Source organism: Lonchura striata, chromosome 2 (assembly GCF_046129695.1).
Source record: "Lonchura striata isolate bLonStr1 chromosome 2, bLonStr1.mat, whole genome shotgun sequence".
Classification (NCBI taxonomy): Eukaryota; Metazoa; Chordata; class Aves; order Passeriformes; family Estrildidae; genus Lonchura; species Lonchura striata.
In genome coordinates, this window is record NC_134604.1 from 79,354,577 (window position 1) to 79,370,294 (window position 15,718).

At 34.1% G+C, this 15,718-nt stretch overlaps 1 protein-coding gene across 1 annotated transcript in view; it reads left to right on the forward strand.

Moving 5' to 3' along the window:
* The window catches only part of ITGBL1 (integrin subunit beta like 1), a 122,297-nt gene that overhangs the window by 60,660 nt on the left and 45,919 nt on the right, over positions 1–15,718 (forward strand). Inside the window, exons 6-7 of the mRNA XM_077781506.1 lie at positions 509–649; positions 4,872–5,018. Coding sequence (XP_077637632.1) covers positions 509–649; positions 4,872–5,018 — 288 coding nt within the window. The remainder of the gene's footprint in view (positions 1–508; positions 650–4,871; positions 5,019–15,718) is intronic.

Sequence of the window (15,718 nt, forward strand, 5' to 3'; positions counted from 1 at the left end):
CCTCCTAGACTTTTTCAGCTGTGTTAGGTTTGGATTCTCTTGTAGTTTAAATGTTTATGCTTTAACAACCATTAATTATCACCTGTGCCCAAGCCCAAGTCATTTAAACAGAATTGATTTTTATTGTCATTACTGACAGGGCAAATTACTGTTGATGTCAAAGATGTACAACTGTTCTGTGAGCTACATTTTTGTTGACTCCTAGCAAGGCTCAACAGCAAAAATAAACATGAGGAAGCCAATTAGTTTGTTTAAATTATTGCTACTAAATAATTAAGAAAGTTTCAAATCATAGAAGATGAGCACACACTCAAGATTATCCCTTGCAAAATTGCATTATCACTTTGAAATTGCATTTCTGTGAGAGCTGAAAATTCACAAGTGTAAATTCCTGTAATCAAAGTTACTCTAAATTACAAAGTTAAACTTCCATCTCTGTGTTTTTTTCTATTTTTTGGTGCTTTTTTAATTGTCTTTTTTTTTTTTTTTTTTTTTTTTACATTTCTAGGCACATGTGTATGTGGGGAATGTACATGCCATGATGTGGACCCAACTGGTGACTGGGGAGATATTCATGGAGATACTTGTGAATGTGATGAAAGAAACTGCAAAGCAGTGTATGACAGATATTCTGATGACTTCTGTTCAGGTAAGATTTGTGTATAAAGGGGTCTTAGGTGTAGTTTTATAAAAAACCTCCAATTGGTCTGATCTTCCTCTTCCCTAGTGCTCCAATTCTCATTTTCCTATCTTAAAACATGCCAAGCTTGGGTGGCAGGAGGAGGCCTTTTAAGTTAAAAACATATTTCTATACTTTTTTTTTCCATACCACGTAACAAAATCCTGTTAAGTATTAGATTCTTTTAGGTGCCCATCTCCCTTCTAATATCCTTGTGTTCAGTGTAACCTAACATGAATTGGATAATGATTGAAAATTAAAAATATACATATATACTTTCTTGGGAAAATTTGATTTTGAAAGTTTTTTAGATCAGCTTATGTTTGTTATTTCATTTTTATATGACAGGGAGATGATAATCAAGAAGAAGAAATTCAAGGAAGAGTAAATAAATGAGTCAATGAAAAACAGTCTCCTGAGAATAAAAATTGACATAAGAACAAGTAGAACATCAATACTTGAAAAATATGAATATGTGGCTCAGCTGCACTTCTGTAGCTGTACCCTCAACTGTACATCTTAGACACATCCATCTTCTTTTTTCTTCTACTTGGACTTGAGAGCATTATACCCAAAATAGTTGACATCCACCAATCCATCAGTCCATGGCTTTGCAGCTTAGATGTTCCATGTACCAGCTAACAAAAGCTGAGATTCTGAGAGAGACCTTGCATGCAATTTTGTGTGGATGCTAATAAAGATGCCAATACTAGGCAGGAGAGAAGGACTTTGTTCAATACAGCATGCAATTAGTACACACAGGAATCCTCCTAAAGCAAATTAATGTGATTTCAAAGGGATTTTACAGATTGGAGGATGTCAGCTTCAATGCATCCTGTAGAAATCTGATCTGGCCTAATTGATAACAGGAAGAATGTAGTCACATCAAGGTGACTAATGATGATGTGGTATATTTTCCTCCTATTCCTAGAGTGAGGTATGTCCCATAGAAAGATCATTGGAGTTGTCTGTAACAGAGAAAGAAAGCTGAAACCAGCATGATAAAGAAAATTTTCAGTCTTTTCTTTGCCTGTTTAAAAAGTGAAAAGTTTCTAAACACTTGTGGATTTTTTGTGTGTTTTTTTTTTTGTTTGTTTGTTTTGTTTTGTTTTTAATAATTTTAGAGGAATTGCTAGCTAATAAAATGGGAAAAGAAGCTTTTCCAAAAACTTAAGTGACTTAATTTGCTAGTTACTGTTCAACCACTTGCAGATATTATATATTTATTTAATGGTTTATTTAATGAGTAAACTAGAATGATGTAGAGCTGTGTGCAGTCACGAAGTCCTGAGAGCAGCAGGAAGATTGACTTTGTTGTCAGTTTTTGAATGTACCACCGTGTTACTATCAGGGTTTTTAGCACTTTGGGACTAATCAAAACATCAGCATCTCCTAAAGAATGTAAAGCTACAAATCAACAAGGTAAATGCATTCTGTAGTTAACAGTGAACACAAGAGTTTAAAACTGAATTAAATTAAAGCATACCTTTGGCATCTACAACTAATGCTGTACAAGAAAAAGTCATGCTTGAATTCCCCCTTTCCCGGACATTACTGCCTTTGCAGCTGCTGCTGCCCAGGTTGGTAATGGTTGTAAGAAAGCAGAGGATAAGAATGTACAGACAGTTACAAAGGAGCTTGGGGGAAGATATTGCCATTTGGCATTGGATTAAGGACTGGTATATTGTTCTCTATTACTCAGACATAACTGTAAATGAGGAAAACTTAGATATAAAAGGAGGGACTTTTATGTCTTTGCTTAATGTGACTAAAACTCAAGTTGAAGTATAGTTTTATTTTTCCATCTACTCATCAAAAATTTTAGTACTAATTATTTTTATCCATTCCCTTTCCATTATGTTTTAGAAAAGTCTAATTTAGTCTTAGCTGGCTATCCAAATATACATTCCTAAAATAGATTGTGCAAAAAAATCTATTTGCACATGAAGCAATGTGAACAATGTCTTCTAGTCCTGCTGTTTAGTCTTGTTTCAGAATGAGAAAAGATGCATAAGTTTTAATTTTGGTTTATTGTGGTAGGCAGAATATGCAATTAACAGAGAAATTGTAGTGGGACAGGTTTTTTAATTGCTTGTATGAAATAAATTTACTTGCTGCACAAAGTGTACATGCATTAGGTGTATCTGCAAAATATCCTCGTTGTTTCTCACAATTATTTGTAAATTGATTTGGGATGAATCCAAGAGTAATTAGTTAGATTAGGGAAAATAATCCATCTCTTAAAACCTTCATCAAACAGAGATGATACAAAATTTTATTTTCTTGTTCTGTCTACCTAATAGGTAGAGACAGGAAACCACTTTGTCCTGAGTCGCATGGAGAAATTATAGGAAATCCTGTTTTCATATAAAGAGTTTTACTGTGACTGAATGAAATTTTATGTTTATTTAATAAAATGCAAATGACAAGAATTGACAGTTCTGATGTGAGGATTTAACATCCACAAGGGCAGCTCCCTCCAGAAGCTTCATACGGCTCGAGGTGACTGTTATTTCACAGTACATCATATTGACAACTGGATGCCTTCTTTTAACACCTGAAGTGCCATTCAGAATATTCCTGAATTATTGTCTTCCAGAAGTCTTCTTGACATTAAAGTGATTATCTTCATTTAAAGAGATAATAGCTTTCAGGACTTGATACAGAAAGAAAACATGCTTCCATTAAGAAAATGTGTATGTTCACACATTTCATTAGCTCCTTTGCTGTGGCTTTAGCAAAGAAACTATTGTATGAAAGTACCTAATCCTCCTGTAAGTATCTGTCTGGGTCAGGGATCATAAATCCAATTCGCAACCTGTCAGCAGGTATACATGAAAGCAAAGGAAAGAATCATGACATCAGATAATGGTTTTTGTTGGAAATAACCTTAAAAATCACCTGGTTCCAACCACTGCCATGGGCAGAGACACCTTCCAGTAGACTGGGTTGCTCAAATCCCCATCCAGGCTTCCCTTGAATATTTCTAGGGGTGGACATCCACAGCTTCTCTAAGGCAACTTGTTCCAGAGCCTCACCATCCCCAGTAAAGAATTCCTACCTATCCAATCGAAACTCATCCGCTAAACAAGAGGAAGCCTGTATGCTTTTCACGGAAAACAAATAACTAATGTAAAGAAAAAGTTATTTTGTGAAATTAATAAGACTTATATTCTGGGAAGTAATCTGATGACACCTAGAATGATTGTTTGCTCCCATTTTCTCATTGTGAACTAATAAATAAATATGTTTTATAAATTGGTACTAAAGGGCAAGTATGCTTAAAAAGAGATATAAAATCTCTTACTATGGTTTTCAGTAAGAACACGGATAGAAATGTGGACATGGGAGCATGCTTTGGTCCTGGGCCCAATGAATGATGACTGTGTGAAAATTGTGAGAGGTCTAAACTGCTGTCTGAGCTCATGAAAATAGATATTTTATTTTGTGGCAAGGAACGTTGTTTTGCTGATTCTCAGGCTTTTCTCAGGTACATTTTGCGTTGTCAGAATCTCAATGCTTTTTACAGAGAGCATAAAGAAAGAGAAGGACAAATGTATTTTTTCCTGGTTTTTCTTGAGAAAAGCTCAAGAAAACTTGCATATGTTTGCATTTATATAGAGGATAAAGATATATAGATACCAAAAACCACATCCAACTGTCCTATTGGAATGAGACTTGATCATGTCCAATATTTCACTGTTTTAGTATTTGTATATCACTGTTTAGTAGAAGGTACTTGTTTGAGGCTTGGAATTGATGTGACAATGCTTGTCTCTAGTGGATCATGTTGATTGCAAGTAGATAAAAAATAGTATTGGTATATTTCTTAGAGAATATGCTGTAACCATGGTAGAAAAAGAACATAAAAATAAATGAAATATTGCCTTATGACATTGCACTTTTCCAAACAGTAGTAAAATGTGTATTTTTAATCTCTGTTCCAACCTTTTGCATTTGATCATGTGTGAAGTGGCTAAACATTCCTTAAGGAAAAAACAGAAAAGGGAATATGGCTTAAATTGAATGGTTTTTCAGAAACAAAAGTAGATATAGTGGATTGGTTGTATTTTTTTGCCAGTATCATTACTGGCAATGAATGAAGCCCCAACTTTGGTAAAGTTCATCCAATTAAGAGTTTTTTATACCTCATCAGAATGGAGGTTAATCTTTAATTGTATTCATTATAAAGGTCATGGACAATGTAATTGTGGAAGATGTGACTGTAAAGAAGGATGGACTGGGAAAAAGTGTGAACATCCACATTCATGTCCAATGTCAGTTGAAGAAAGCACTAAGAAATGCCAAGGAAATTCTGATTTACCTTGCTCTGGAAGAGGTAAGCATATTTCTGGAAGAATTTTCATGTCCTTTAAAGGTACTTCCATTAAAACAATTCTTATAGGTGTCCAGCATCACAAGTACTGAAAAATGTGTTCCTTCTTGGCTTACCATGCATGAATCACACCTGTACAACTTGTGAGTTAGGAGGGAAGAGAATACAAAGGTCACCTATTTTTCGTGCTTTGTGTTTTATTTTAAATGTCTTAACATTTATTTTGGAGGTTTTCAAGGGTGCATTGAAAATTGCTGTAGATATATTAAAAATGTGGATTTATACTGTGTGTTTTTTGACAAAAGCAGCATGAGATTTTTGGCCTGTGTAAAATGTTATGGCACCATTGTGATAAGGGCTGTTTGGATTTACTCTGACTAAGAAACTGTCCATTAAGTGCAGGACTGACTTCTCTAAAATGCAGCTGTGCTTCAGCATAGTTTGCTAGTTGGCCATTGACTTTTAATTTGAAAGCATTTCTTTTTGACACTGTAGCCTTGTCAAGAGCTTTGACTAAAAATATATACTAAGTCACACACACACTTAAAAGATACATTGCAAGCAATTTTTTTTCAGAAGGAAAAGGACCTGCTAATTTGTCACTGAATGAATTGTAGTTTTCTGCAGAGATAAGAGAGAAAAGTAAATACAAGACAGAATATTGCTGGAATAGGTGATTAAAATTGTTATGAATTTTGCCCATTTAAGTGTTTTCTGGGAAAGGCCTAAAGCTTCTCTTGAATTACTGCATTTGATCCTTGATGTCAGTAAATTTGTGATTTATTCTTTCACTAATACTATCTAACATAGTCAAAAATTGTAGGCTGTCCACCCAAGTTATCTCTGTGATAATTGTACTTTTTTCCCTCTGTAGTTGTGTAGCAGCTCATTTACTTCTTAACTGTAGCATTAGGAGTATCTTAAAAAAACAATGTATTAACAGACAGTTGCTTGTTCTTTTCTTAATTAAGATGCAGTTTTCCAGTTAATTGTCTGTCTCTTTTCCTGATAAAATTTTGCAACAGAACTTTTTGCTACAAGTTAATTGGAGAATGGGCATCTGTAAAGAATTAGCTGCATTTTATTTTTTCATGTTTGCAAGAAGGGAGCTTTGACTTTTGATTTAAATTTTTATTAAAAAAAGAAAGGAGCATTTACTTTTGATTTGATTTTTAATTTTTTTAATGCAGGATAATTTTTTTTCCTGTCCTTGAGGGTGCTGAATGTCTCTTTCATCTACATCACTAAAAATTGTGTATCTGGAGAGCTTGGAGTCAGTTCTATGATTTAATTGCATTGCTCCCTATGAGGACAGAGGAAGTATAAAAATCATAAAAACATGTTTAATTTTAATAAATATATAGTATTGAATTTTTAAAATTAAGTATAATAAGAAGAATAAATGTAGTAATTTTTAAATTAATGACAATAATTCTACCCTTTTGGCCTTCTGCATAAATACTTGATGATGTGTTCTCATTAGTGTTCTCCTGTTGAAATCGTGGCAGTGAAATAGGTAATTTTCAGGTGAAATAATTTGACTGAGTTGGTCAAAAATTTGATCTGTTGGTCAAAATTTTCAAAAGCATTATCTATGGGAACAAAAGACTTAATTAATAGTGGCTTTCATTGAACTTTGACTTCCAAACTAGAAGAGATCGCTAAGGTATTCAAGGAGTGAAAAAGGCTCATATGTGGATTTGGGACATAGTGTGACAAACAGCTGGTGTAATGAAGGAACCAGAGATTCTACATTCCCAGCTTAAAAAAAAAAAATCCCCATGAAAACACCCATTTAAAAATGGAAAGCAGTATCTTGCTTTAGTTTTATGAACAATTTTGTTTAAAGCATTGGAAAGATATTTCAGTCTACTCATCTGTGTTTTACTGTTTTTGTTGTTTTTTTTTTTTTCCTTGAACTCCTTGGATTTTCCCTTCTTCCATGATACTTTGGATAAAAAAAAAAAAGTGTAAGCAAGTTTGTGAACTGCCAAACAATCTATTTCAAGTCTGAAGGAGTGGGAAAGGCCATAGGCTTGTAAAAACATCCCCAATTTTTTTGATGTCCTTAGAGAAGATAGTGTGATGAGGAAAGTCTGAAAAGGAAAAGGAGATTTTTTTTTTTTTCCATTTGAAAATGATGGTACAAGAACAGTTTTCCTTGCCCAGGTCAGTAATCCACTGTACTGCCAAAGAAGTGGAGTACTTAATGTCCTTATTTAGTAGGACCTTTTGGTAAAGCAGTTCATGTATGAAATAGGATACACAACAGAATTCTCAGAGATACAGTTGCATGACTTTATGATTTTGCCATGTATTGTTTCCTTAAAGAATATTTTCTGTTCATCTGTACCTTTTGTTTTTAGATTTAGATACTTTTGTTTATAGCAATGGGAACCAGATTTTGAGAATCCTGTATTCCCTTAACTATCAGTTATGAGATCTGAGCAAGAGAAAAAAAAGGTATAGAAAAAAAGAACATGGAAAGAAAGTGGGTTTTTGTAACCTTTAATGTATCAGGGGTATATAAAAGTTGTCTTAAAAATTATAGAGAATTGAAAGAGGTTATGAGGAACACAATTAGATAATCACTCTCTATAAAATGCTATAAATTATGATTTCTCAGTCTATATTGTACTTTTCTGAGGGTAGATGAAACAGTGACCTTTGTTTTCAGATTGTAATTCCATTCCTGATTTTCCCCACTCACAAGAGTAGCAGGCTGTTTCATGGATGCTGCTCAGCATGTGGGGATATCAGAGAGGCTGCCAAAATAGTATTACACCATGGTCTTATATTTCTTAGCTGCTCCAGTAGGTGAAGGAGAGAGAAGGCTTCTATTGACATGCTGAGTAGAAAAGGAAAATGTCTAAATGCTGAAATGGTGGTATAAAGGCAGAGCAATTATGAATTCTTTTGGTTACATCAATCAAGTTGTCTATACCATCAGTAGTTCCTGCTATATATAAGGTGACAGAAAATCATTAGAAAATTTTTGGAATAAAAACACATTAAGTACTTTCCAAAAATTACTTTTCCTACAAAAGTCTTTGGAGGATGAGGAGTATTTCTAGGCATTGTAATTCATGTAAAGTGAAGAATTCCTTGTATACTCTTTTTTAACAAGAGTGTTGCTTCTTTTTTTAACTTGCTTCATGATTTGTAGCTTAGATGTAAAACTTTCACTTTTTTCACAGTGAAAATCAGTTACTTTTAAGGGAACACTGTACATCAAGACCAGTGTGAGACTTAAAGGAAAAGACATACCAAAAGATCATTATGGTTTGAAATAAAGAAGTACTATATTGTTGTCAGGATTAAGAGAAAAGACAAACCAGTTTTCTCTTTAAAATACACATCACTCACTTGAGTTTTGCCTTCAGGTACAAAGCAGATTTAAAAATAATTTTAATAAAAAAGCCTCTAGGTAGATAATTGAAAATTAAAAGAGTACGTTTTGAGAATAATAGATGAGAGGATTTTTAAAAAAATAATCTTGTTTTCCTCACTTACCCTTGGTGAATGCAGCCATTCCATGGCAGATTTATAAAGCCAGATAAATGAGAAATCGTCTTATTATCTTTTAGCATTTAAATATATTTTCTAAAATTGCTTTTATTTATTTGCCACACGGAGAAAATGAAACTATTTCTTTATGGGTGAAATTCCTCCTTAGATTTATGCTCTAGCATGGACTAACAGAAAAATGAAGGTATTTTTTGATTCTGTACTTGAAAAGATTTCTGTTGTTTTTAAAAGGCCCCTAAGCCCCATTTTCAGAACACCAAATCCTTAGTTCAAAATTGTGTGGTATTTTGAAAATTTACCAACAGCAGTAACTTTGCTGTTTTTTCTCTATTTAAAATTATTAGGTTTTGATTGACTTAATGGAAGAACAACAGTGTTCAATGCATTCTTAAAGATTCCTTGTGGTGAACTAAGACAATGTGTTGTAATCCCTTGTGTTCTGAAATGCTGTTGCCTGTCTGGCCAGACACCATCTCCTGAAGTCTGGAAGCAAAGGTCAGTGATGACTCTGAAGAGCAGAGTCACTGGCCACTGCTTCCTGCTAAGTGCTTGCTGCTGTATTGTATGATACACAATTTATGCTGCTCTGAAACATCTCATTGCATACAAATTGTTGTATCAACTGCTGTAGATTTGAGTTGATACAAGGTGGAGAACACAGAAGGAAAGAGAAACACGCATGAGATAATCCTGTCTGTGTAATGACGAAAGTGGATGGAACCTAGAAAAAACCATGTGCTAAATAGCTGCCTGAACCTTTGTGAAGTCTTACATGACTCATAGAAAATATGACACAAAATATTCAGCTTGTAAATAATTTTGGGTTGGATCATTAACTAACATATCTTCATACGAATCTTTGAATGACATCATTCAATATATGTTCAAGATTTTTAAATCTATACAAACTGTAACGTGGTAATCCTGATCTTTTCACCTCTACAGCAGGTAAGTCCCTACAGAGGGGTATGATGCCTTAAAAGGGTAGAAAGGCTGCTGGTAGCATATGTCAAATGATGAGACCTATTTCTGTTCTATTACCACTGGAACCTCCTTGAGTATAGTTCCATAACCTTACAGTTCTGGTTCTTTTCTTCTAAGTGAAGTTATTAGTTAAGGACTTTGGGGTCTCCCTCTAGTACGACATTGCCAAAACTGATAAACAAAAGAAATTTCCTGCTTCTATTAGACACTTATAAAAAAGCATTGCTTCTGAAGCCTATGGCTTATTGACTTAGTAAGGAGAGATGATAGTAGAAGCTGCTATTTGAATAATTCACTATACTTTCTACATGACAGGATGGGGTCAGAGCAGAAAAGTGCAAACAATCCTAAGGTAAAATCTAGGTTACTAGCCCTGCTACTAGCTCTTTACTGCAGCCCCTTATTATGCAAATTGTGCTGTTTAATTGAAGTGTAAATTACTCTAATGTACATCATCTCTGAATTTAGCATGCTGTTTTCATTCATTTTGAATGACCCCTGCATTCTGAAGGAGGTCTTAATTAAAGCACTATAGTCAACAGCCTGGCAGCAAGTAGCATTATTAGCTGGTGTAACAAGAACAGAACACAAATTCAAGTCATGTGTCACATCTCTAGCTTTCATCTCATCAACTTTGAGATCGAGCCCTTCTACATCTGTGTGCTTCAAGCAGAGAGGCACTCTTGCTGTGCTATTATTTTAGTGCTGAACAAGCTGGCATAACAGCATTTGTTATACAATTTGGAATACTCATACGCTGGACTGGCACTCTGCACTTCACTTTTTGTCTGTTGAAGTCTAAGAAAAAAAATAGAAATAAATAGTTTCATGCCACTCCTTTTAGATTTGTGTATCCATATTTTAGATAATTGATTTTAAACAGCTCCTCTGATTCAGGCTCTGTTTGAGCCTTACTCTCTTAATAGAAGCAGGATCCTCTGGAAGCTGTCTTTGTTAGGAAAACTTCCAAATTTTCAGTGTTAATTTTTTCTGGTTGGTTTTTTTTTTTTTTTTTTTTTTTTTTTAATCAGAAAGAGAATCAGGAGCTTATAACTTCAGTTATTCTCTATAGAAAAAGGCACTTATTTGTGACCCACCTACAGCATTCCTTGCTGTTCCTTTTTTTTACCTCATACTGTTGTATTTTTGGGAGACATCAAGTAGGGATGAAGAAACTAAGGGAAGAGCATTTCATTTCTTCAGTGAACCCTTACTTGCACTGCTTATAACTCTGTAGTAAAAAAAAAATGTTCATAAAGTACTTTGTTTCTGCATAAGTGCTTTCTTAATCTCTTCTGGTAGAAGCAGGGTGTGTTAGAAGAGGTCTGTTTCTGAGATATAGGTGATATTCTAAGAGTGTGGTAATTTTCTAATATAATTTTTTTACTGTTCTGAATTCTCTCACTTGTTTTCATGTGAGAATTTTGAGAAGCAGTAAAGAATTGAGGAAAATTAATTTATCTGGTTTAGGATAATACTTATGAGTGAAGGCTGTGGGATAAAAGCTCTGTATAATAAAGGAATCTTTAAATCATGGTATCAGTGGCTGGTAGAGTAACAACCATGGATTCCACCTCACCAGTAATTTAACATGCTCTTTTTCAATACAGCATGTTTTCATTAAAATATATTTCATTTTATTCTCATTATTCTAATGAGAATAAAATATATTATAATTTTATTCTTCATTTATTGCTTTATTCTATTTCATTTACCAGTAAATAAGGCAGTAAAGGACAAAACAAATTCTGATGCTTAAATGAATATGCAAGAGGCCAGATCAATTATTTACATATGCTATATCTGATTATTAATTTGTGATATATTAATTAGTTATTATGAGTGTGGTAGGTGTCTGGTACAGACCATCTGATCAAAAAAGGATGTAAAAGAAGCTTTGCAGTCTTAGAGCTGAAGGAAGCCTCAAGGTTGGAGGCCGTGCTAATCACAGCTGGTTTAGATGGGCTTTTTTCTAACTATCCATATGCCTGTTGGAGTGTGCTTGGAAGCACTGGTTTAGGTAAGGTTAATCTGAAGGGTAAGAATGGTTGGGGTAAAAATGGCAAAAATGTATAAAATAGGAGACTTACTGCTCAAGTGTTTTTGTCATGGCTGTAAGCACTGGCCACGTGAAAGATACCTCTTATTTTCTCAGTCAGTGCCTCTGAAATGCTACCACCTCTGGACACTTTGCAAACTTCTTTTTGTGTGTGATGTCTTCCTCATTCTTGTTTCCTTGATCATAATTCTTTCTCCAGCAAGGACCTCTTTCATCTGTAAAAGACATCTGTGAAAGACCTTGAAGGCCAGGACTTCTTGCTGACAGCTAGTTATCTTCTGTACATAGTGTCTTCCATATCCCAGTCTTTATTAATTCTCTTTACATTTATCTCCCTATTTCAATTAGTGTGACTTTCTGCTCTAAAAGCCAGTATTCAGTGATGGTTAGTGTATCTTTGACATAGTTGACCTTTTTTTCAGGCACCCCTTTTTTTGTTTTTTCAAATTTTTGAATCTGATTTCTTTAGATGAGCAGGGAACATAATACAGAATGCAAAACAAGGGGGAAAAAATAATATTTACCTACTTATTTAATTATATTTACCTATTTTTTATATAATATAAAAGTCTCAATATTGAAATTGTTATCCAGAAAACCAGTATGGGAGAAATAATAGTTTTACCTAATACTATGTGAATTTGAGTTAAATTTTCAATACTTGTTCTATTTGTATTCCAGTGAAATTTATAGCTGTAGATGATGATATTTTAGAAGAATTCACCTATATATTAATATTTGTAATAGATCACTGTCCATAATTAGCAAGCGAAATTATGCTGTTTACAACTGAAAGAACATGGTTAGGATTCAAAATGTTTAGGCATAAGTGGATTCCTGCAAGTGCTACACTTTGCTACAGGCTGGCAATTTTAGAATGTTTTCCAGTAGTGGATTGCTGTAATTATCATAATTGCTATTACCTAATCAAAGACTGGACTGACACTCATTTATGCTAGACTTCCTCTAAATCTGTTTTCTAGTCTGTCTCTTTCATTTGATTAGATAGTGAACTACAGATACACCCACAACACATCAAGGCCTCTGATGAATGGTATGTGCTTGTAAGAGCCTAGAAAACAAATATATTGTTGTCAATTCTGGACAGAGAAACTGCATGCTCTTAAGCACTAAATGCTGACCGTCAGAGATTTGAAGTTTATTTTGTTTCTGCTGAAAGATGCCTAACATACATGAAATATATTTCCTTTTTATACAATAAACTGATTTAAGGAGGTAGAATGTAAGCTGTGCGTTCCAGTCAGTGAAGATATAAATAATTTAAATTAATAATAATTTTTAAAGTAGCTTAGATTTTTGCCATTCCAAATTGTCATCCTGTTTTGGTTCACATCAGAAAGTGATGTCTGACCAGAACTCAGGATTTAGGAATGCCTTGAGTACTTGCAGAGATATGGAAATAATTCACACTGATGAAAAAATTATTCATTGCAATGTGCAAGGGTAGTTGTAAGAAGGAATGATTTTGCAATGCATACAACATGAGACATAGATGCAAGATCATTTTGCATTTGTGCAAATGACACAGCTATTTAAAATGGAAGTACCTTTAAGTACCTTCTCTCTTGACTTTGGTATGTCAAGTATTCTTAGTTTAATCACAGTAACAGACATTCCAAAAGAATCTTTGTTGGTAAAAAGGATCATCTGAGATATGTGCATGTGTTTATGTGAGAGCTGGTTAGATTTCACAGCTTGTTTACTAGAACAAATATCTCCTGTAAAGTCATGAAGTTGTACGATGCAAAACTGAGATTAAGGTCTGTATTGTCCAAAATATTTATTCATCACCATAAGGAATGTATGTGTATTGAAATATTAGTGCATGAGTCAACTTGCATTTAGAAATGAAGAACTGACTTGTGTGTGTGCACAATGGAGTCAAGTCATCATGTTAAATAGATGCTACCTATTGTAAACACAGAAGAATGTTCTGGGTGAGATCCATCTTAAATTTATTTAGACATAAAAATATGATACTTCAGCCTTGGATTTGGTGGAATGATAGTATTTCTAAATCAGAAATTATTTGCCTATTTCTTCTATATTTCTGTGTTACTGTAAGATGAGTTGTCATAATTCATACTTTATCCTACTGTCCTCAAAAGAATTACTATCAGTCTAACCTTTAGATGTCTGCATTTGGGTTCTGTGAATCATAGCAATTTACCAAATTATTTACCCCAAATGTAATGTTTTAATACAGTATAAATAAAGGTAATAGAAGTCTGCTGGAGCAAGGAACCTCTGCTGTTGATACACAGATAAGAGTGCTTTTCCTGAATTCTTGTAGAGAGTGTTTTGAGCTGCCTTGGCAGTGACATCTTTACTAGGAAGTTAAATATTCCTATGGATCACCCCAAGGCACTGAAACATGCTTGTCTAAAGCTGGATTGATAGAACAGCCACTGGGCCACTTTTGCCCTGTGCCAGCTAGTATTCTCTCCAGACAATTCCTGATAGTAGTTCAGGAGTTAGTGTGGGCTAGTTACTGGTCCCAGTAGGCAGTCTGGATGAGGCTGCCTTCATGGAAGACACTTCAATAGTACAGATGCCTTTTCTTCCATGCCACTTGGCCTCAGTGCCAGGGAACTGTCCCAGTCCAATGTAATTCACAAGTAAAGAGACATCTATCAAATACTGTACTGTGGTTATTCTCATGAAGGTTGAATTTCTTTCTGCACTGAGGTTGGTGTGGTATCTAGGAAACCTTTAGGAAAAGATGAAAGAAAAAGTTCCCAGCACACAATGCCAAGGACCCACTGCTTACTCTGAACCTGTTATTTGCTCTGTGCCTCCTTCAAGGCAGCAACTTGTGTAAAATAAATGGATCAGTTCTGACCCAAAATTGATTTTGTATAATGTGATAGATGATTAATCAGTTCCTAGGCTGATTGAGTAATTTGATTTCTGCCTTTATGCTTATGAAAATTTTTACTTAAAATACCTGAAAGATCCTGAAAGTTCAAATAAAACCTATTTTTAAGCTGGAAACTGTTAAGAATTGCAAATATTCAGATTGTTGGTAAATACCATGTTGTGTTCTTCTAGGATTTGCTTTTTGGAAAGGAAGTCTGGACTTGATAGAGTAATTTTGGATGTCCAACTTTCTGTGGGAAAAATGACACACCACCCTTTTTCTTAACTAGATTTAAACCTGACCAGGTTCTAACCTAATCAATGCTTACTTGCTTATCTGTTTCATAATTTCTTGTTTGAGGAGTTCCTTATTTTTTTGTAAGTGTTTTGTTACGTTGTATTTATATTACAAAATAAGTTATTTCACTCCCATGGTGACTGCACATCAATAGGGTATTTGAAGCACATAGGGACAAAGATTAAAAATTTCTTTAAATTATATTTGGAATAGAATGGAAGGCAATAAAAGGCTAAGCCAACTTTATTTTTCTGGTAGTCAAAAACAGACTTGCATGTTTATATTAATAGTTATGTTCTGCTATATTAAATTCTAAGGTGCTTTTAGCCAGCTTTGCATGAAGCACTGACTGGTGCATTAGAGATACAGGTACAGAGTCAGAATACTATAAAGGTGATTTATTAAGGAATTTAATCTCATTTTCAATGTAGTATTTCCTATCAAGAACAAAAGTCCATCTTTCTTTCAGCAAACTTTTAGGAGTTAATAGATTCTGAATTCAAATCAACTGACCTTGATATTTAAGTTAAACTTCTGTATTACTTTCAGAGATTGCTTTTGTGTGAGCATACATAGTGACCAATGTATGATTTATAAGGAAAAAATCCCAATATCTTGCAAAAGCATTTTCTTTTCTGGTAAAACTAAAAAGTAAATGCTGTAAGTTGCTGTTAAGTAAGAATGTCTGTAAAAAGATGTTCTTTAGAGTTTTGGAAGTCCATCAAACACCTATTTAAAAAATTCTGGAACATTTTCTTGTGGATAGTGCTTTAAAGTGTTTTGTTCCCTGTGATTTTGTAAGCATTTGTATCCTTGCTTTGTATAGAAAAACTAAAATGAAAGCATAAGCCCCCTGAGAGAGATATAGATGGAATTGTTTCCCTACTTTTACATGCTTTTAGAGATATTTGTATATAGTGAGACCCGAGTAGAGACTGGACTAAATATTTTAAA